The 23,085-nt window shown below is 37.2% G+C and overlaps 1 protein-coding gene across 2 annotated transcripts in view; it reads left to right on the forward strand.

Moving 5' to 3' along the window:
• The first annotated feature begins 6,987 nt into the window (after window positions 1–6,987).
• LOC105490495 (leucine rich repeats and calponin homology domain containing 2) overlaps window positions 6,988–23,085 on the forward strand; it is a 129,607-nt gene continuing 113,509 nt past the window's right edge. For both annotated transcript variants that reach the window (XM_011756221.3, XM_011756222.3), the window contains exon 1: window positions 6,988–7,409. In XM_011756221.3, the coding sequence (XP_011754523.2) occupies window positions 7,043–7,409 (367 nt within the window). In that variant the 5' untranslated portion in view covers window positions 6,988–7,042. The remainder of the gene's footprint in view (window positions 7,410–23,085) is intronic.

The raw sequence follows: 23,085 nt of genomic DNA on the forward strand, positions 1-23,085 counted from the left end.
CCCTGATTGTCCAGGGCAGGTGAATTCTGATTGATTGGTTTCCAAGTTCCAAACTAGAAGTCTGTCAGACTTTTCTTTCAAACAGCTTGGGGAGGGGTGATCTGCCTGCAGTTTATCTTGGCACCAACAATAGGAACTGGTTTGGCTTGACTGTAGAAAGTGAGGTCCTGTGATACCTTTACAACATCTTTCTGAGAACAGAGTAAGTGATGGCTCTCTCATGAGCCATGGCCACCTGGTTCTGTTTTAACTCACTTCAGTTAACCACAAGGAGTCCATTTTGTCTGTTGACTAAGCATACAGGGACATACTGTAACAGAGGTCAAACAGTATGGTGCATTTATGTCTGTAGTTTTGCTACCCTCTCAAAAAGCTATCGCTTACCACCAGTAAAAGAAGCCATTGGAAGCTAAGAAAATTTTAAGCTCCTCTGAAACCTAATAAAAGGTTTTAATATAAGTAGAGGTGTTTAAATAGAAGGTTTTTATTAAGGAGTGCTTAAGATATACAATATAGAAGAAGTAGATGAGTTCATCAAGAAGAACCTAGTTGTTTACGAATTAGTACCTTAGAAATATCTACTCCATTATTTAATGACTAGTGTTAGCTGTTTTAATAAAGATACTTTTAAAACCACAAAAGAGGGGGGAAGTATGTTAGTTTTCTACCTTAATTACACCTGGTAGTGTGAAACATGAGAACATAACAACCAATATATTTTTTCCTACTTTGTGGAATCATACCATAAATGTAGACAATGTACTTAAGCAGAAATAAATATCCTCTTGAAGGTTATCATTGCCAGCCTAAATCTGTAATGTAAGTGAAAGCTGGAATTTCTGACTGCCTCACCAAAACACATTTAAGATATTCTGCAATATTTGCTCACATACTCTCTACTAATATACAAACTAGGGTCATGATGTAGTCCATGGTCAAGAAGAAACAAATCTTGTCACCAAATAGAAAACTTGGATTTTAGGGTCATGTGTGACCCTGTTATGTTTAGTGTCAAGTTTACAGATTTAGACTTTAAAATAAATTTCATCATTCATCAAAACAAAACAAAAGAACCCTTGTGGCTGGGCATGGTGGCTCGCTCCTGTAATCCCAGCACTTTGGGAGTCCAATGTAGTCAGATCGCTTGGGCTCAGGAGTTTGAGACCAGGCTGGGAAACATGGTGAAACCCATCTCTACAAAAATTACAAAAATTAGCCGGGTTTGGTGGCGGGTGCTTGTAGCCCCAGCTGCTTGGGAGGCTAAAGTGGGAGAATGGCTTGAGTCCCGGAGGCAGAGGTTGCAGCGAGCTGCTAGATTGCACTTCTGCACTCCAGCCTGGGTGACAGAGCCAGATCCTGTCTCAAAAAACAAAACAAAACAAAACAAAACCCCTTGTAATTTGGGTGCATTGCCATTAGGAGATGCCTCATAGCAGTCCAACAGAAATTCATAAGTTTAATCAATTGAGGAAGATAAACTAAAAAACCTAAACTTGTAAAGCAGTCAAGTTTACTTGAAGTAAATGCTATACAGAATGGTTAAGATTGAAACAAATTTTAAAGTAAAAAAATATGATTAGACTTTCATAGATGCCCAACTGGATTCTTCAACATTTCATTCCAATCTTCTTTTTTTTCCCTTCTGTTGCCCAGGCTAGAGTGCAGTGGAGCAGCTAGGGCTGACTCAGCCTGGAAGTTCCAGGCTCAAGAGATCCTCCCATCTCAGTCTCCTGAGTAGCTGGGACTACAGGTGCATATCACTGCTCTCGGCTAATTTTTTATTTTTTTATTTTATGTAGAGACAGGGTTTCACTACGTTGCCAGGGCTGGTCTTGAACTCCTGGGCTCAAAGATCTTCTCTCCTTCATCTCCCAACCTGTTAGGATTATGGACATTTTATTATGGGCACTTTATTATGCCTGCTTAGAGGTAGTATGATAATTACTTAGGTTTTACTTTTAGGAATTTGGATTTCGCTTGAAAAGACCCTATTTCATTGTTCCCTCTCCCACAGTGCAAGAAGAGGAAAATATAAAAGACACACTTGTCAAAAAGGGCATATGTCATGGTCTTAGACTGTTTTGTGTTGTTATAACAGAATATCTGAGACTGAGTAATTTTTTTTTAGGGATAGGGTCTCACTATGTTGCCCAGGCTAGTCTCGAACTCCTGGCTTCAAACAACCCTCCCACCTTGGCCTCCCAAAGCACTAGCATTTTAGGCGTGAACTATCGAGTCCAGTTGACACTGGGTAATTTATAAAGAAAAAAGGTTTATTTAGCTCATGGTTTTAGGAGTTGGGAAATATGAGAAGCATGGTGCTGGTATCTGCTTGGCTTCTGGTGAGGGCCAAGTGCTAGGCCAAAACACAGCAGAGAAGGTCAAGGGGAAGTGGTCAGTGGGAAGAAGAGAACCAAACAGGAGGAGGAAAATGGCTTTATAACAATCTGCTCTCTCTGGAACTAATCCAGTCTCAAGAGATTGAAAATGCACTACCAGGAAAACAGAACCAAGACATTCATGAGAGTTCTGCCCCATGACCCAAATACCTCCCAGTAGGCCCCCTACCTCCCAACTCCACCACATTAAGTATCAAACTTCAACATGAGTTTTGGAGGGGGCAGATCATCTACAAAACAGGTGTTTTTCCATGTTTATACATCATAGCATGTTTGTTTCCATGTTTATACATGAAAAGGAGATTTTCCAATGTAATCCTAAGGAAGACTAAAAATCTTCCTCAACATTATGTTTTCTAACGGGACGTAACAAGTTTACAGTAATTTTGTGTGATGTTTTACTTACTTTCCTTTGACCAAGCCACACTAGTAAAATTTAACAATCTCTGTATTTTTACATACTACTCTAATAAGAAAACTCTTCAAAATTTGTAACAGACCAATGTTGTGTACACAAAAACATTTAGGACATATTTTAAAGAAGGATTTGGAACATATATTTTAAATAAATTTCGTGATATCAGGTTAAAATACTAGAAACACAGAGGTCAAAATCTGGGATTGCATTAGAGGCAGTAAGCAGAAACTGGAGTCAGGTTAACTGTTTATAGTGAAAACACAATGATTAGGGGAGGCAGGAACTTGGGGTGAATTGACAAGGCTATAACCTCAACAGTAACACTAAAGGAAGTGCCCATTAGTGCTGGTAGCACAATAGTATGGAAGAATTTAGGAACTGCTCTGCTGTTAACTCATGGTCCACTCAGATAGGTGTCCTATTGGCAGAATGAACTTAGAACCATTGAAAATAATCTTTAATATGCTAGTTACTTAATATAATCTCATATAATTCTCACTACAATCCTAAAGATAGCTAATAATGTAATGATCTCTGGTTTATAGATGAGGTATCTGAGACTTTGAGAGGTTAAGTGACTTGTCTAACATCTCACATTTTTAAAATGTCAGGGCAGAAATTCTAACCGAGATGGAAAATAATAGTGCTTGTTGACATCAACTTTGAAGACTAGGTATGTAGTAGCTTCTTTTAAGTAATAGTGATCATTCGTACATTTGTCCAAATGCTTTATGAGTTAATAAACATTAACTTTGGGATTAGTTTGTTAGGATTGGTTAAAGCAGGACAAAGGATTATCTGAAAAGGCAGAATCAAGAACAGATAGGTGAAGGAGGATCAGAGACGCTGTATATAGTATGTGGTAAATTATGCTAAAATACATTAATGTATAATCCTTTACAAGGCCCCATGAAAGAACAGGGATTTTGGAAGAGACTGAAGATCAAGTTACTAGACAGAGGAGGGCCAAGTGAGTTTCCTCCTCCTCCTCATCTCTAATCATTTTGTATGCATTTATCAAGGCTTTCTGTAATTCAAGACTGTGCTGAGATTCGAGTGAGCAGAACTGCATATCTTATTCCAGCTGCAGCTAACTCCAATAGTTTAGTATGGGGTAAAGCAACATGTTTTCTCAGGTTTTTGATACATGTTTTGATTACACCCAACATTTCATTTTTTCCCCTAAAGTTAGCATTTAGTTGAGCTGATGTTTTCAAAAAACATACTACAGAGATTTTCATGTTGTTTTCCTGTGTCTTGATCAAGATTTTTAAAAATTCATAATATACTTTGAGCTATTTAATCTCCAGGTTGGTTGCCTTTTTCTGGATCCTGAGCTAAAACATATCTCACATTTGATTTATTTACAGATTAGTAAGAACATCCTGTACTTTAGCCCAATAATCTTGACCTTTAATAGAATTTGTAGCTTTGGACATTTGGTTGTGCCTTTCTTTCCCCATATATTTATAAGTGTTTGTTTGGAATAGCAGTGAATATAAACTGGTCTGGAATTTCAGAAATCCTCTCTAGAGTTCTTTTGAACAGAAATTACATTTGGAGTCTGCCAGTGATTTAGCAGAGGCTGCATGTTTTGTTCAAAACTCCCCTACTTTCCCCCCGTTCTCCTTGTATATGTCATATAGTTGGTGACTTACCAACATATATTTTGTAAGTTTGGCTTGGATAATTCTGACTGCTGGCTGTAATTCAACCAGTTACCAATGTGTCATTTCAGGGATTGCATTGCAGTGGTAATCAGTGTAAAATATCCTCTAGTATAGACTGAACCAAAAAATTCATGCAATATGTCAGATATGTCTTTACCCACAATTATCAGGACATTTACTAATTTTTTCCTTGGCTTCCTACATTTTGAATGTTATTTATTATTTTAGTTCTTGAAGGAGTAGAGGTGTAGTAAAGAGATTAACACTTATTGAGTGCCCAGTGCTATAGTATTAGTGGCATGGAGAGTTTCTGGCACAGAGTAATTGCTCCTTAAATACTTATTAAATGAATCAATGAATGTCAGGTATGTGCCTGTCACTTTACATGTATGACTTTATTTATTCTTACCACAATCGTATGTGAGGTATGTACTATTTTCCCTCATCTATAAAATGGAAGAATAATAGTACCTACTTTATAAGGTTGTTATGAGGATTGATAGACAAGTATATACAAAGCAGTCTCTGGCAAGTAGCAAGCACTTTAAAAATATTATTATTATTATTGTTATTTTCCATTGTTACATATGAAGACACTGAAGTACCGAGCTTTTAAGTCATTTTCCCAAGTATTGCACAGGGAGTTAAAAGTTCAGAATAAATTTCTAAACTTTAGGCCCTCTCTTCTAAATTTTTTGGCCTTGGTGTTCTTGTCAAAGAGCTCTACAACATGTTATTTTGTCTGATTTTAATGTATACATAGCTTACTTAATAAGCGTCCCATTTTCTTACTTAGATTATCTTTCAACCTTTTGAAAAATTATTTTCCTTCTTAAATTTGGCTGTATATGCCTTTTTTCACTGGACAGGTATCCTGATAGGACATATTTTTCCTGGAGTCCAATACATTGTTTTAAATAATTGCGAAAATTCTCATTGACTAATTATTAAAATATTTTCTTTCCTAATCTTTTCTTTAACTAATGAACTTAGTGTCCTTTCTCATTCATCTTAATTCTGAAGTTCTCAATTAATTATGAATTATTAATTAATAATTTGATTTAAGATTAAGGAAGATGAGGTATAAGGTGCAACATGCCTTTTTGACACCGGTGTGTTTTAATAATTTATCTCACTTGCTAATTCACTATACAGAGTGTGATTCTCTGTTTTCTTTCTTCTGGGTCATGCATGTGGTGAATGCAATTTCTCATGACATAATCATTTTAGTTAACCAGTATAGCCACAAAGCATTTTAGCCAAGTTGTAATTCTGTCCTGTAACCTTTTATAAAGTAGAGCCTATGGCAGATACACTTTTTTGAAGTGGAGATTTCTCTTAAAAAATGAGACTGCTGACACATTGCTCAAATTGAAATGGGTGTAAAAGAGATACATAGGATATTCAATGATAAGTGAATATGTCCAAGCGTTCTGATAATTTTCTTCGTCAACTTTACTGAATACTAGTGAAAAAGATTTGAATGACTGTGATCGAGAGTGGAGAGGGTAGTGGGTAAAGGGATGGCAGTGGCCTAAATGGTTGGGTGATAAACCCGGCTAGATAGTCTGGGGTTAAATTACGGAGGCCTGGAATGCCAGATAAAGGACTTTGAACTTTCTTCTCTATGTCCTCTACATTAAAAATATCTTCAGGTTCTGAGAATGAACTCCTAAAATTCAGGATCGATTGGCTTCATAATACCCAGGGTTAAATCTTCAGAATTCCATCTAAAAACAAAATCTGTATTTCAGAAATAAACTTTAAGATTGTTTGATGATCAAAGAGATTTTCATCAGGCAATACTGACACGAGGAGAAGAAACTAGAGATATTTTGGAGATCTTGGCACAACTTCAAAGAGTGATAGAACAGAATGTGGATAACTCTTCCAAGTTTTGGAAGGCAACAGTCTGACTGAGACTTACATACATTGAAACGAGAGGCTTCCTTGAAAACATTTTACAAATCTTTTCCTATTATAGAATTCTAAACTATGGAGAAATCCATATATGCCCCAAACTCAACACAGCACTCATTTCCCTCCCCAAATGATTCCCCAGGGTTTCTCTAACACTGTAAAAGATTCCTGAGGCATTTGCAGTAAGCTTCTCAATAAGCTGCCCCAAAGCCCTTCTAAGTGCTGTTTCTGTATATTCTGAAACGAATCCCTTTCATCCCTAGCTCACATATTTGTTTCTGTTTTGCAGAACGGAAACAGTGAAGCAACTTAGCGATTTGGGGACATACAGCCCAGATGACCTATAGTTCGCCTGATGTCGTTTCGCAAGATTTTGGTACCCAAAGCAGCAGAACCGGGATTTAGCATCCTTCTTCTCATCATACATTTCTTAAAGCAAGCGTTCTGCACTTTCAAACATCATCTTTTCTCTATCCAACACCTCCTCCCAGCCCGCCCCCTGGTTCCTCCCCACTCTCTACCTCGCCCCCACTGCCCCGCCGCCCGCCCCCAGCCTGCGCATGCGTCCTAAGAACCCCTTACACTCGCGGCACAGGCTGACAGTATTGTCGGGGGCTATTCTCTCTCCCAGGAACATGGCGGCGAGTCAGGGAGGAGGTGGTAACAGTGGGGGCGGCGGTTGTGGTGGAGGTGGAAGTAGCGGTGGCGGTGGCACGGCCGGAGGGGGAGGTGGCGGGGCTGGAGGGGGAGGCGGCGGCGGCGGCGGCGGCGGCGGCGGCGGCGGGACCCTGGTGGTCCCCATCCCGGTACCGACTCTTTTCGGTCAGCCGTTTCCCAACGGGCCGCCGTGGAACCCGGGTAGCCTGCAGCCTCAGCACACCGTGAGGAGCCTGGACCGGGCCCTGGAGGAGGCGGGCAACTCCGGTATCCTGAGCCTCGGTGGTCGGAAGCTCCGAGACTTCCCGGGCAGCGGCTACGACCTGACGGACACCACCCAAGCAGGTGACAGGACGGGGGGAGGGGAAGCTGGCTGTGAAGGAGGAGGTGCGGGAAGTGGGTGGCTGCGTGGCTGCGTTGTTGGACTCTGCAGGTCTGGGCGGGTGCGCGGGGGCTGCCAGACTAACAAAGTCGGGGCAGCCAGTTCTCCTGAACGTGAGGGGCAAAGCAAGCAATCGGGAGGGGGCGGAATGCTGCCTCAAGGATGTATGGAAACTGGTGGGATGTTAGGGGTGAAAGAGCATCATTGTTAAAGCGAGTTTCCCCAGTTTGGGTGGGAGGGAGGCATTGACACCTTCCTTAATGCACTTCTTTCAACTCTCCTCGATCTTCCCATCTTTCCCGGAAAACCAAACCCAAGCAAACTAAACCAAACACAAAAATCTTAATCTCTACATATTCCTTAAAGGCATACGTGCCTGAAAGAATGGCATATCCTTTTTCAGAGTACAGCAGCAGGATTGCCATGGCTTTTTTGTGTGGTTTAATCATCCTAGGATATTCTTGACTTCTTTCTTGTCACGTATGCCTTTAAAGACTGAGATTTTTCATTTTCCTGGTGTTGAGAAGGTAGTGGTGGTTAAATTAGTATTTGCTGCAGTGGCAAATTAAATCATCAATCACTTGCATGTCTGCTTACTAGAAGAAAGCTAATCCTTGCTTTGAGTTATCTTAGAGTCTTAATTTTTATAGTAGAAAGCCAATAATTTTAAGGGCATTTTTGAGAAAAAATTAACTCCATTCCTTAGGGAGTTGTGGATTAAAGGTTTATCATTTTGGATGAGAAATTGGCTATTGTAATGTTCTTCATATACTCTCTGGTAGTCTTTGTTGTGGCTGGCGTTTTTTGTTAGGAACACACTCTCTTATAAACCAATGCTGGATTATTTTAGATATGTCTTGATTTGATGAAAGTTTTTTTTTTTTTTTTTTTTTTTTGCTTTTTGTAATCTTTAAATTTGTTATTTATTTCTGTTTTCATCTGCTTTGCTGAAATCTGGCCAAAATTATTTTAATAGATGTCGTGATTTTGAAACAATATAGTAAGTAAATTCACCCATAATGAGGAGTAGAAAATACCTCTTATTTTCAAAACAAGACAATTTCAGTTGTATTCAGTTTTTAGATCTTAAATCAAGGTATTTGTGTTGGAACAAGGTGGGGAGAGGAGGAAAACCTAAAATTGAAGCTTTCCATCCCGTGATTCTTTTAGGAATTATCCTAAGAACTATGAATGTGTAATCAACCACTGATTTTAGATTTTGTAAAGCATGTTTGCGTTTTTACTCCTTCACTCAGAACAGATTTCCTAAATAATGTGTTCACATATTCATGACTGTTAGCGAGATATTATGCAACTTGGTATGTTCTTCAAAGGCTTCAAGTAAAACAGTTTCAGACTGCATCATTATAGTGATTTTTTTCTTTTCTTTTTCTTCTTTTTGTTTTTGCTTATTGTTCTTTATAACCTATAAAGGATTCTTCCACCTGCAGGACAAAGTTTAAGCATCCTAGCTTGGCATTCAGGGCTTTCATTGTTAGGCTCCACTTTATTGTTGCAACCTTGTCCCTCAAAATGCTCCCACATAGAATCCTCTCTTCCAACTAGGTCCACTCTCTGTCTTTCAAATATATTTTATGCATTTCTGCCTCATCTTTGTACAAGATCATCTCTATGCCTGGGATTTCCCTCTTTTCTCCATTTATTTAATTTTATTGAAGCCCCAGCTCTTCCAAGAAGTTGTCTGCAACTCCCTTAGTCCACAGGAATCTCCTGTTTCTTTGAATTCCCATGGTACTTATTGTCTTTACCACTTATTTGGCAGTGCTGGCTTTATTTTCTTTTTATATTTCTGTCTTGCTATCCCTGAGAAGAAATAGAGCCTCTTAAAAGGCAGGGCATACACCATATACTTGTTCAGTCTTCTCATTATATATTCCCTTTATTGTATTTGATAATATTTCTCATAAATATGAATATCATCTGATGCAGTTACAGCCTTGGCTTTTAAACCTTCAGTTGGTTTTCTGAGGCAAGCTTCAACACAAAGCAGAGCCATATCTGTTCATGGTAAACATTCATTCATCATAAGTTTCATTTTACTTTTTCTCTTCAGTTGAATGAGCATTTCTTGTGGGAACATTTCAAAAATCAGAGTAAACCAGATCTTGTGCTGCTCTTTTTTTTCCATTTAAATTAGATATCTTTGGGTGACTCATTTGCCATTTGTTTTTGACAAAATTTAGCCATGACATTTTTAGGGGCAGTATTTTTTAATGTAAAGAGACCACTATTCATTATGTGTAAATGAAAGCAGGTACATTGGAACTGAAGAAAAATAGAGCATGTTTGAGATTATACATACATATGTACATATACACACACATACATACAGGAACACACATACAGTATATTCTCTATTTGATGAAAATGATCTGATTGGTGATTTTGTTATACTTAAAATGACTCTTAGTGGAATAATGTTTCAGAACCAAACTGATTAGTTAGATAAGCATTCCTTATTGCATTGGGAAGAGACAAGAGAAAGGGAAAATAGCTAAGAAGCGGTTAATGTTAATCTAGGTGAGAGGTGGTGAGAATCTGGGTGAAACAATATTGAATAAGGAGAAATTAATACATTTCAAAATAAGTGGGGAAAGGTTTTTTTACGTTAAGATGAAATAGACACCTGGTTCTCCACCCTGGCTGCACATTACAATTACAAAGGAGATTTTTTGGTTTTTGTTTTTTGTTTTAACCCTGCCTGGATCCTACCCCAGACCAATTAAATCAGAATCTTAGGGGCCAAGGAACTTAAGGAAAAAAAATCTTCCCAGGTAATTCTAATATGTACTCAGGACTGTGAAACCCTAAAATTGTTTATTTTTGAAGCACTCAAGAAATATTTGTTCTTTGAGTGAGTAAGAACATTGATAAAAGTTTAGATATTAACCTTAAAGCCACTTGTCAAGAGAGTCAAAACCAAAACTAGGAACTAAGTACTCAAAAATTGTTTCAGATTGTTTGATAAATTTACATGAAGAAAATGGTGCCCCCCAAACATGTAGCAGCAGAATCTTTTCTCTGCTAACAGGCTTCCTATGAGGGAAAATGTATTTTAGGCAGCTGTTTGCAGAGTTTATCTTTGGTGTCTTTTTACCTCTCTCTGCATTTCTAGTGTCTGTTCTTCACTTGCCCCCTCCCTTTGTCCCCATCACACTTTTCTTCAAACCTTACTCCCCTTACTTTATTGGGATAGAGCTCAGGTAAATGATTATGGCAGCCTGTCTAGGAGATTAACATTTAAAAGGGGGAGTTTGCTAATTTACTTGAATCTCCAATTGGTGATTGGAGATTAATGACCTTTTTGAGTAGATCTCCCTTCCAGATACTCCTTGATTAGAATTTTCACCCACATAAGGACAAAAAACAGCGATCAGAAAGTTGGTAACCCATTTCAGTAAAGTGGCTGACTCTTGCTGTAATGTCTTCTCCGACATGGTCGATTTGACAAGATGAAGGGAAATTGCATAGAACTTTTTGGTCCATCTGGATACTATGATAATTTGTTGACTTGAAAGTGATTTTAATGGTTACCCAAACAAATCCTGAAACCTTGCATAGTTGACTCTGTCACCAGTGCTACAAATAAGTGGATATGTTTCAGCCTATTTGCAGCTGCTCCCTCTGCTTCTTTATACCTGTTTATGTACATGAGCAGTAGGTCTATGAAACAGATTTAGGAATTCTTACATCAGATTGTGCCATGTCCTGGATAATCACGTGTTTTCCTGTAAACCAGGAGTCAACTCTAGTATTTCCTACGTGGCTGGTTCACCTTTTCGACTGTAGGGCATGGTGCATTGTATCAGGTTGTAAAATGGAGCCAGATAAACACAGCATTTCATTTTGTGAGGTGAAGGTCCTCGCAGTGCATTTAGTGGAATGAGCTCATGATTGTGATTTTGTGGCCTTATTCAGATATCTGCTTTGCTTTATTTAATAAATGTCTTCCTGAAAAATCAAATGTGAAGCACATTTTTGACAGTTGATTCATATTTTAATTGCTATAGGTTGAATCTGAATTACTGAACCTTGTTCTGATTTATTGAGTGATAAGTTCTACAGCATAAATAGTTATCCCTTAATTTCTTTCATTTAAAATAAAATGTTATCTTTAATTGAAGGGTACATTCATCATTAAGATAATACCATTTATACAGCTCTTTATACATTTCTAAGTACTTTGATATATATTATCCTATTGTATCCTAATAATAACCCTGTGAGCTTGGCAGAGAACACAGTAATTGCTTGTTGTGGTTGAGAGAGGTTAAGTGATTTGTCCAAAGTTAAATGGTGAGTCTGGCAGAGTGTGTGGGTCAGAGCCTAGGTTTTTCAACTCCAGTGCTATCCTAATGTTATTTCCATTGTAACACATTCTCTCTTTATAAAAATGCAGTTATTAAACACCGTGCCAATAAATAGGTTATTTATTCTGAAAATCCAATGCTTATTTAACTTCATAGGTTATATACCTTTCGTTTGTGGTATGGTGTGTTTTGTTTTGTGTGTATTTGCATAGCTATCATGCCTCTCTTTCTCATGGTTTTAGAATAGATTCATTCAGCATTTATTGAACTCCAACTTTGGAAACATGATTATGGATAATAGAAAGAGACATAGTTTTTGTACTTAAAGAGTTTATACAATAGTCAAATGTGTACAGTAATATAACCATTAGAAAAGAATTTCATTATAATATATAACAGTATTCAAAATAATATACTTCAATATGCTGTACACATAAGAGATATGGAACTGTGGCATAAGGCTTAATTTTAGAGGGGATTAATTTAGTTTGAGAAAGCTCCTGAAAAGTTAGGTTAGGTATTTGTTGCATGACAGGTGTAAGAACAGAAGTGGTTGATTGGGATGTTTTAAAATTGGAGTTAGTGGAATACTTTTGCTTAAGGTTTAAATTTGATATTTCAATTTAGATTATTTGTGATATAAATTCTGAAGCATTTATTTGGCATGAAGGTAGACAAGATCCAGAACCTCATTGAGAACATAAGAAGTAATGCTAGGGACACTTACTACAAATAAAGATAATTGAAGGCTTACAAAATTGATTTGCTGGGAGGTGCCATTTGTTTAAGTTCCTAGGCAACAGTGAAACTTTGCAAAAGAGGCGTATTGTTCTCCCAGCTCAGCCTAGCAGCCCACTCTGTGACATGCCTTAACTGCATGATACCCACCTCCCCATTCTGCAGAGGATAGTTATCGTCATGACCTAGAAAAGGAAATCTTTTAGTTTTCTTTTTTTCTCTACACTTTGAGTGTATTTGGGTGCTTCTTAAAACATTGTAATACTCTTATAATCAGTTATCTGGAAAGTTTCAGAAACGGTTGTCTGCTTCTCGTTTATAGAAAAAAATACCTTACACGCCAGGGAACCATTTAATGTAATTAAAGAAAGCTGTATAAGCCAGTTTAATAACAATGTAAGTTTATGTTTACTCTCACTTTCAACTAGTGCACTCAATCTGCTGAAGGTCAAACTGTAATGTTTAATCTTTACATTTCTCTTGTTTCATGTAAATCAGTAGCATTCCATTAACAGAATACCTGTCAATGGACTGTAATGGATAATTCAACAGTGGATATTTTCTAATATATTTTTATATCAAATTTTTTGAGGAAAAGTTCTTTCCAAATAGGAAAGTAAGTTCTTTCCTTTTCAGAAACACTTGATTCTGTGTAGTCTTTTATAATTTGTGACAGAGAATGTTGTCACTTTATCTTTAAATTAATTGTCTCAGTAGAATATTAGAGATTCAAGGTGACAAGAGACAGGTGTAAGATAACTATGACATAAACTTTTCTTTGAACCATATGGAGACAAACCGATTCTAGAACATTTGTGAATTTGGATTTCACTCAGAAATGGCTTTTTGTTAATGATTTTGTTCCTGAGAATCTAGGGTATAGAGTCTAGAGTTTTTCACTTCTTAAAAAAATAATTGCAATATGTAAATCCTTAGTATTTTGAGCTACTTGGTTGGGCATGTCTATGTCAATGGGAAATAATTACATTTAAAGTATTTGTGAATTAGAAATAGTAAATTAAACATAGATGACTGTGTCCTTAAACTACCTAGTGAGTATATAAGAATGGATTTGTCATATCCATATTTTGTAAAGGTTGTAAAGTTGCTACTTTCAGTGAGGTAATGATTTCATAATGGTTTAAAATAAGAACTCATATACCTATTATTTCCTAGATCAGTAGTTCTCATTGTGGGGAAGGGTAGGGTTAGAGAAGTTGCCTCCAGAGGATATTTGACAGTATCTGGAGACTTATTTTTATTTTTATTTTTTTAAGAGACAAGGCCTTGCTATGTTGCCCTGGCTATGTTGCCTGGGCTGGAATATAGTGGCTGTTCACAGGCTCTAACTCCAGGGCTCAAGTGATCCTCCTGTCTCAGCCTGCTGAGTAGCTTGGACTATAGTCCTACAGCACCACAGCTGGCTGAAGACATTTTTGATTATCACAGTTTGGGGGTTGCTGCTGACATCTGGTGGGTAGAGGCAAGGGATGCTGCCAAGCATCCTACAATGAAAAGGACAGCCCTATACAACAAAGACTTAACTTTTCTAAAATGTCTATGGTGCCAAGGTTGAGAAACCCTGGGTTAGAGTAAGATAAATGGAAAGTGCCGCATAAGTTCAAAGAGGGAGAGATGACATTTGATTGGGTTGTTGCAACAGCAGAGTGGGGCTTTATAAAGAAGTTGGAGGATCGGCCTTTAAAGAGGAGGCATCAGATTTTATAGTTAATTTTAGAGGGAGGAAACTACATGAATGCTGATATCTCAGAGTCTCCTCAAACTCAGTATGTCAAATAATGAACTCTCATTATTCACCCTAGGCCCCTTTGTCACGTAGATCTAAAACCTGGGAAGTATTCTCCACTCTTCCCTTTCCCTCACCCTCTATATCTAGTGAGGGACTAAGGCCTGTTGGTCATAACTCTTTGAATAGCTTTCAAATCAGTTTCCTTCCTTTCTATTCTCAGTGTCAATGTTCAGATTCTCTATTCCTCACCTTTAACTGGACCTGTCAGTAGTTTCCTAAATGATCTCTCTGCCTCAAGTTTTCTTCAACTTCAATTAGTTAGCCCTTCACACTGTAGCTAAACCATTCTTTCTAATATGCAAATCTGATTGCAACATGTTACTAAAACAATGTTACTAAAACACCTTCAAGCCAGTAGCCAGTTTTCAAACCATACGTTTCAAAATCTTATTTCCTTATTCCTTGTTTTGAACATTAAAAAAGGTAATACATACACTATGCTTTAACTGTGGATTTTATTAGTTAAAATTAAATTGCTAAGATTCATCCAAATTGTTATGTAAAACTGTGGTTCATTCTTTTGAATGGCTGTGTTATCTTGCATCATGTGAGTATACCACCTTTATTCACTTTCTCACTGATACCCATTTTCATTCACCCCCTCTTTTTCTCTTGGGAATAGCACTACTGTCAACAATATCATACATGTCTCTTGTACTTGTGCAAGGATTTCTCTTATGTATATACTTGAAAATGGAATTGCTGGGTTGTATGGTATGTCAGTGTTCAAACCGGTTTATAATTTCTGTTTCCATTGACATGTATAGGAGATCCTGTGAATCTATGTGCCCTCCAAAACAGTATTGTCAAATTTAAAAATTTTGGCCAAGTGTGTTTAAAATGGTATTTTGATGAAGTCTTTCTTGATTTACATTCCCCTGATCACCAATGATGTTAACCTTTCTTCACATGTCTGTTGGTCATATGTCTTTCCTGTACCGTGAAATAACTTTTCATTTATTTTGCCCATTTTCTGTTGGTTGGTTGTCCTTTTTTTTTAAAAAAAAAAATAGAATTCTATGAGTTTAAAAAAATGCTCCTTATACTAATCATTTGTTTTGTATATTTTGAATATCTTCTTGTTTATAACTTGCCTTTTTGCTTTTTGAGGGGTGTTTTGATGGACAAATTTGTAAATTTTAATACAGCCAAATATATCAGTCTTGAATTTTATAGTCAATTATTTTTGTGTCCTATTTAAGAACATGTAAAATATATTCATCTACATTTTTTACTAAGAGTTTTAGTTTTGTTTTTGGTATTAAAGTTCTTAATTCATATGGAATCGATTTTTGTATATAGTGTGAGGTGGAGTTCCATGTTCCTGTTTTTACATATGGGTTATCTTTTTTCAGATCCATCCTTACCTATGTTGGGGCTCAGAAAACAATATCCCCAAATGAAGGCCTCAGCAGCAGCCTCAGAAGCAGAAGTTTTGCACTGACCTTGTCCTGTCCTCCTGTCTCTCGGTCCCATTCTTCTCCAAGGCTAACCATAGAAACTAGAATCCCTCTTCCCCAAGGAGGATCCTAGAAGCCAGAACCGCTTTTCCTGAAAGCCAGCCATAAGACCTAAAAATAGTACTCGAATTTCCCCTCTGCCTTTCTGTGTAAAAACTGGCCACAAAGAAATGATCGGACTTAACTTGTTTGACTGTAGGTCTTAAGACCCCCATTCCAGAGAGGGCCATGCCCACAGCCAGAGAAAGAAATACAGGCTCAGAGAGGCCTAGAATAATCTATTTAATAGGTAGACAGGCCTTGCTAGGTTTCCCCACTCAGTCTGTCAGCTTTAGATCATATTATTTTTGTCCAGTCATATTTCTGCACAGCTGGGCTGTCCATACTTTGTTGAACCTAAGTGTAAAATAGGCAATTCCTCTTTTGGGTCTTAATTCTGAGGGCTCCCATATATATACTTTAAATAAACGTATATGCCTTTTCCTCATTTCAGTGATTTTTCAGTGAAATTGTGAAACTTTAGGGGACCAAGGCCCTTGGCTTCTATTCTATATCTACTTCTTTTCTCCTTACTTTACTTTTCTTTCTTTCTTTCTTTCTTTTTTTTTTTCAGGGTCTCGCTGTATTGCCAGGGCTGGAGTACAGTGGCACAATCATGGCTCACTGCAGCCTCAACTTCCCAGGCTCAAGTGATCCTCCCACCTCAGCCCTCCTGAGTAGCTGGGACCACAGGGGTGTGCTACCATACATAGCTAATTTTTGTATTTTTTTGTAGAGACAAGGTTTCACCATGTTGCCCAGACTGGTCTTGAACTTCTGGGCTCAAGTGACCCACCTGCCTCAGCCTCCCAAAGTGCTGGGGTTACAGGGGTGAGCCACTGCACCTGGCCTACTTCTTTTCTTTTTAACACTTTATTGAGAGTTCACAGACCAAAAGTGGACACATTTAAAGTATATTGTTTATTGGTTGTTAGCTGTGCAGCCATCACTATAATTTAGTTTTGGAATATTTTCATCTCCCCTGAAAGAAATCCTGTACAAATAAATCCCTTCCCATTCTCCCTGCCTCCTCCCCAACCAATCAAACCCCACACAACCATTCATCTATTTTCTGTCTCTATAGACTTACCCCAACTGTACATTTGATGTAAATGACTTCATTCAGGATGTGACCTTTTGTGATTGGCTTCTTTAATTTACTATGTTTTCAAAGTTCATTTATGTTGTAGCATGTATCAGTATTTCATTCGTTTTCTTTCTGAATAATATTCCATTGTGCATTTTGGTTATCCATTCATCAGTTGATGGATAATTGGATTGTTTACACTTTTTGCATATTATAAATAATGCTGCTATGAACAGTGATATACATGTTTCTTGTATAGCCATATGTCTTCATTTCTCTTGGTTATATACATAGGAGTGAGATTGCTGGGTCATATGGCGATTCTGTGTTTAACATTTTAAAGAAATATCAGATTGTTTTCCAAAGTGGCCACACCATTTTACATTTCCATCAACAGTATGTGAGAATTCCAATTTCTTTGCATTCTCAACAGCACTTGTTTTTATCTTTTTGTTTATAGCCATCCTAGTGGATGTGAGGCAGTATTTCTTTCCTTTTTTTTTTTGAGACAGAGTTTTGCTCTTGTCGCCCAGGCTGGAGTGCAAGGATGCAATCTCGGCTCACTGCACCTCTGCCTCCCGGACTCAAGTGATTCTCCTGCCTCAGCCTCCTGAGTAACTATGATTACAGGTGTGCGCCACCACGCCTGGCTAATTTTTGTATTTTTTTTTCAGTAGAGATGGGGTTTCACCATGTTGGCCAGGCTGGTCTTGAACTCCTGATCTCAGGTGATCCACCCACCTCAGCGTCCCAGAGTGTTGGGATTACAGGCGTGAGCCACTGTGCACAGCCTGAGGCAGGATTTCATTGTGGATTTGATTTGACTTTTCCTGATGACTAATGATGTTGAATATCTTTTCATGTGCTTATTGACTATTTGTATATTTTCATAAGCAAAATGACTATTCAGACCCTTTGTCCATTTACTAATTGGGTTGTCTTCATGTCTTCATTACTGAGTTGTAAGAGGTTTTTTTTTTTCTTTCTTTCTTTTAAATTTCTGTATTCAAGTCTCTTAACAGGTGTATTGTTTGCAAATATTTCTTTCCTATTCTGTTCGTTCATCTACTTTGAAACACAAAATTAAAACATACTGATATCACTCATTTTATCTATTTTCTTATGTTGCTTGTGCTTTTTGTGTCATGTCTAAGGAAGCATTGCCTAACCCAGGGTCAGAATGATTTATCCTTATATATTTTGAGTTTATAGTTTTAGCTCTTTCATTTTTTTACATTTAGCTTCACTGCTTATTTAAGTTGATTTTTCTGTGTCATGTAAGATCAGGGTCCAACTTCATTCTTTTACATGTGGATATCTAGTTGTCCTAGCACCATTTTTTGAAAAGATCATTTTTTTCTTCATCTAATTGTCTTGTCACCCTTGTTTAAAATCAGTTGACCATAAATGTCAAGATTTATTTCTGGGCTCTCAATTGTATTTCATTGATCTATATTTCTGTTCTTAACCCAATACCACACTGTATTGATTATTGTAGCTGTGTAGTAAATTTGGTAATTGGGAAGTGTGAGTTTTCCAACATTTTTTTTTCAAGATTTTTGGGGCTATTCTGGGGTCCTTGCAGGAATTTCAGGATAAGCTACACAATTTCTTTGGAAAATGCAGAATGCAAGTTGGGATTTTGAAAAGGATTGTGTTGAATCATCAATTTGGGGGAATTTTGCCATCTTATCAATATTAAGTTGTCCAATCCATAAATAGGGGATGTCTTTTCATTTATTTATATCTTCTTTAATTTCTTTTAACATTATTCCTATTTTGTAGTTTTTGATGCTGTTGTAGTTGGAATTTTAAAAATTTAGTTTTTGAATTGTTCATTGCCAGTGTGTAGAAAATACAACTGATTTTTATAAGTGATCATTTATCCTTCAACCTTGCTGAACTTGTTTGTTCTAGTAGTCTTTTAAATTGATTCATTAGGATTTTCTATGTCATGTCATCTGCAAATAGAGATAGTTTTACTTCCTTTCAAATCTGGAGCCTTTTATTTCTGTATCTTGCCTAATTGTCCCTGTTAGAACTTCTAGTTTCAATAATGTTAAGCAGATGCTGTGAAAGTGGACATTCTTCTTTTGTTCTTGAATTTAGGGGGAATATATTCAGTCTTTCACCATTCAATATAATGTTAGCTATGGTTTTTTTTTTTTTTTGGTTTTTGGTTTTTCGTAAATGGTCTTTATCAGGTGGAAGAAATTCCCTTTCATACCTGGCTTTTCAAATGTTTTTATCATGAAAGGGTGTTGGATTTTGTCAAAGGCTTTTTCTGTTCTATTGAGTTAATCATATGGTTTTTGTCCTTTGTTGTGTTAACATGGTATATAATATTGTTTGGTTTTTTAATATAAGATGAACCCAGTTTGCGTTCCTGACCTACCTGCACTTCAGTTTAGTCTCATACTGCCTCGGACCTCTATATTCCAGCCTATCAAACTATAATATGTGCTGCTCATTGAAAGTATCATGCTGTTCCATGCCTCGGGGTTTTTTAATATTTTTTTTCTGTTAATATCCTTCTACTTTCTACCTGGTAAACTCCTGTTGATTCTTTGTATCCCAGATCATGCCTTTGTCTTTTCCCTTACCCCTCATCTTCTACATACAGTGATTACTCTATACCTCTATTATAGCTGCTGTGATTTTGTATTGCAGTGAATATATTTCCTTCACCCTAGTATGCACCATCAATTTAATAACTTTTCTGACAAATAAACACCGCCTCAGTAAATGCATACATAGATTTCAAAAACGTTAGCATTAGAAGAAAATATGCATTGTTGAATTAAAGAAATATGGGTTATTTGTTTGCACTTCCCTTTTTATTGGTTTTAGAGTTATTTGAGTATAGTGACTTTGTCGCCACTCCAATAGCTAGTAGTACAGTGTGTGGTACATAGTAGTTGTTCAGCATATTTTGTTCAATTAAGCCTGCTTCTTGCCATGGGTGCCTTTTTAACCCCCTGCACAATTTGTCCCTTTGCTTTTCCTCTGTGTTTTCCACTTCTTCATAAATATATACCCTGTTCTTCAGGGTATGTATTTGAGCCTCTCATTGTTTTCCTGATTTTTGTTTTTATTGTTTTGTTATTTTTAAAAATGAAAAATTAGAGAAAAGACATACATTGTTATTGCTTCATAAGCAGAGATATGAGTGATTTGAGTATTAAGCTTTAACAGTTTGGAAATTTGCTGTAGTTTTTATATATTCTTATACTATGCCACTAGATATGTTTTTATTTTAGAGTAGCTGGCTGTTTAAAAATATTTAGGTTAGCTATTCATTAAAATTGATTTGAAAGTTCTGTTTATGATGTTAAATAAGTTTGACATTGAAAATACTAAATTACAAAATGTTTTGAGGATTAATATGTTCTTTTAACAAATTTTATTTTGAAAATCATGTTTGTAGATGAAGTCCAGAAAAATTGAGAGATAAATGGACATTTCATGATTAGGTTTAGGAGTTTTCTCAGTAGTATAGCTCTGAATTATTTAAAATTGTGTTTTAGCATGTCTTGGTCTTACTTTGTCCTCTTACTGTCTGCTCTCCACCATTTGCCATGTGCAAAGTTAAGATCCCGGAATCCGCTACCTTTCAGTTACGAAGTTTATCATCCTTAGTAGGATCAGAGCTTAAAGGCTCTCACAGCAGCTCTCCATAGTCACTGCTTCTTCTCTTGCAAAAAGCCTCATGAATGACTAAACTTTCTCACATTTATCAATATAATATTGTTGCCTTAAGCATCTTTCCATTGTAGTCCACTGTATACTCTTCTTCTATGTCGTTCTTTTGGAAAGTTTTCCTTATGCCACTGTTCCACTGAAGAAAAATATATGGATGCACCATAACTTATTTAGCCATTCCTCTATCATTAGGTGTTTAAGTTACTGTTTAATATTAATAAACAACCAGGTGCATTTGTGCTCCTGACTTTACATTGCTTTCTCCCCAGAGAAATTTAAACTTCTTTAGGACAGATAATGCATTCTCTGTATAAATTCTCAACAGTGTTTGGTTCGATGCTATGACTCTCTGCAATAGTTTATAATAGATGCTTCTCAAATTTTTAAACTTTAAATTATGGGAAAGAGTGTGATAATTTTATATACTGACTTCTTATACTATTTGTGTGTAGGAGAATGGCTCTGCCATGGCACCTTGGTGATCTTGCATTTTCCCACTTAGGCCACATAGGCATGGCTCAACCACAATCTGTCTCAAGTCTTGGGGGAATACTCTGTGATCCTCCTTGGTACATGGTAAGATAGACTTGTGAGGAACTGTCACAAGACCATTTATTATCCACCTCTCTATCTTACAGGAGGCTGCCTCAAGGCAGCTTATTATTTCCCATTTTCATTTTGGTGAGGCATGGGACTTTCCTTCAGGCACAGTTGTGACTATAAAATGACATAGCTGCAGTCTAGAATTGACTCCTCAACAACAGAGCAACCCACTGTGTGTGTTGTCTTTCATTTAGTCCCTCCAGTTTGGGTTTCTCCTGTAGGACTAGGGACATGGGGAGCTGATACCATGCTGATATGCCTTCTCTGTCTGTGTTAGTAATAAACCATCTGAATCCATTTGGTCTTTCTGGCAGCTGCCACCGTGCTGATGTGTAGGGGCTGCTTGACCACTTAATGTAAACAAATGGGATGTTTTTGGACCAGTTTGTGGAATTTGTCATTACTTTTTAATTGGTCAATTTATTCTAAATTGCTTTTAATTTCAGGATTCAGTGGTTAGTGCTTTGCTATCAGATAACTCAAGTAAGGATGGTCCTTGCTCTCTAAATACAGTATTATTTTAGGGGGTACAGTATGTAGCTATAAAATTAGTCTTAATCTGAATAAATCAAAGATAAAGCAATTAGTTTTGTTTAGTACAGTGGCTTGCACTTGTTTTTTTTTTTCTCCCTCTCTTCTGAAGGACTACTTTTGTTTTGCAATCGGAAGGCTGCTGAAGTTGTCCTGGAGAGTCAGTTTGATGCAGACCTTTCTCGTATTATATTAGACTTTCCTTTCTCATGCAGTAGAAAGGTACTAACATATCTTAACATGCAAATAAAATGTATATTGTATACACAGATCTACTTGATTTTCTGTGGCTAGTTGACCTTGACTTAGGCAGAAAGATCAAACTGTTACCAGTGGAGGGTGTCCAGGTTCTTGGTGTTTTGAACAAAGAATTGGACAAAGTGCACAAAGCAAGGAAAGAATGAAGCAGCAAAAGCTGAGATTTATCGAAAAGGAAAATACACTTTACAGGGTGGGAGCAGGTTGAGCAGCTTCTCACAGACTCAATACAGAATCTTCTTGGGTCCAAATACCCTGCTAGAGGATTCCCATTGGCCACTTTGTGTTCACCTCATGTAAATGAAGTGATGGCCCCAATCAATCTGATTGGTTGTGGAAAGCGACCGAACAGAGCCTAAAGTGAAGTTACAAAGCTGCACTGCTGTGTTAATGAAGACTTGGCCTGCAGTCAGTCTGATTGGTTGCGAAAAACAATCAATCAGAAGCTGAAGTGAAGTTACAAAGTTACACTCCTATGCAAAAGTCTGATTGGTTACAAAAAGCAACCAGTCAGAGATACTTGCTATTTCCCATCTGCCATGCAGAAATAGTGGGGGTTTGCAAAGGGCCTAGTCTCTTGTTCTTTTGTTACTTAGGTGTGGAAAGTTAGGGTTTTCCTTTCAGTTTAGTTCCAGGAAGTCAGCGTGAAATGGCCCTGCCTCCAGATCCTATTCTCCTGCCTCAAAACTAATTGAACATCATCAATTCTGATGTACTAGAGATGGTCAAGATACATGTTTTGCCATTGGTTACTTCATTAATCAGACTAATCATAACAATTCAGATATTGGGTTTTTTTGCTTTAAAAAACAAGTTACATGAAAGCATGATTTTGTTTAATTAATTACTTTATTTATTTACTTTTTATTTTTTGAGACGGGGGTTCCCTCTGTTGCCCAGGCTGGAGTGCAGTGGTCCAATCTTGGCTCACTGCAACCCCATAAAAAACTGAGCAAAGGATATGAACAGACACTTCTCAAAAGAAGACATTTATGCAGCCAACAAACATAAGAAAAAAAGTTCATCATCACAGGTCATTAGAGAAATGCAAATCAAAACCACAATGAGATACCATCTCAT

Source organism: Macaca nemestrina, chromosome X, assembly GCF_043159975.1.
Source record: "Macaca nemestrina isolate mMacNem1 chromosome X, mMacNem.hap1, whole genome shotgun sequence".
Lineage (NCBI taxonomy): Eukaryota > Metazoa > Chordata > Mammalia > Primates > Cercopithecidae > Macaca > Macaca nemestrina.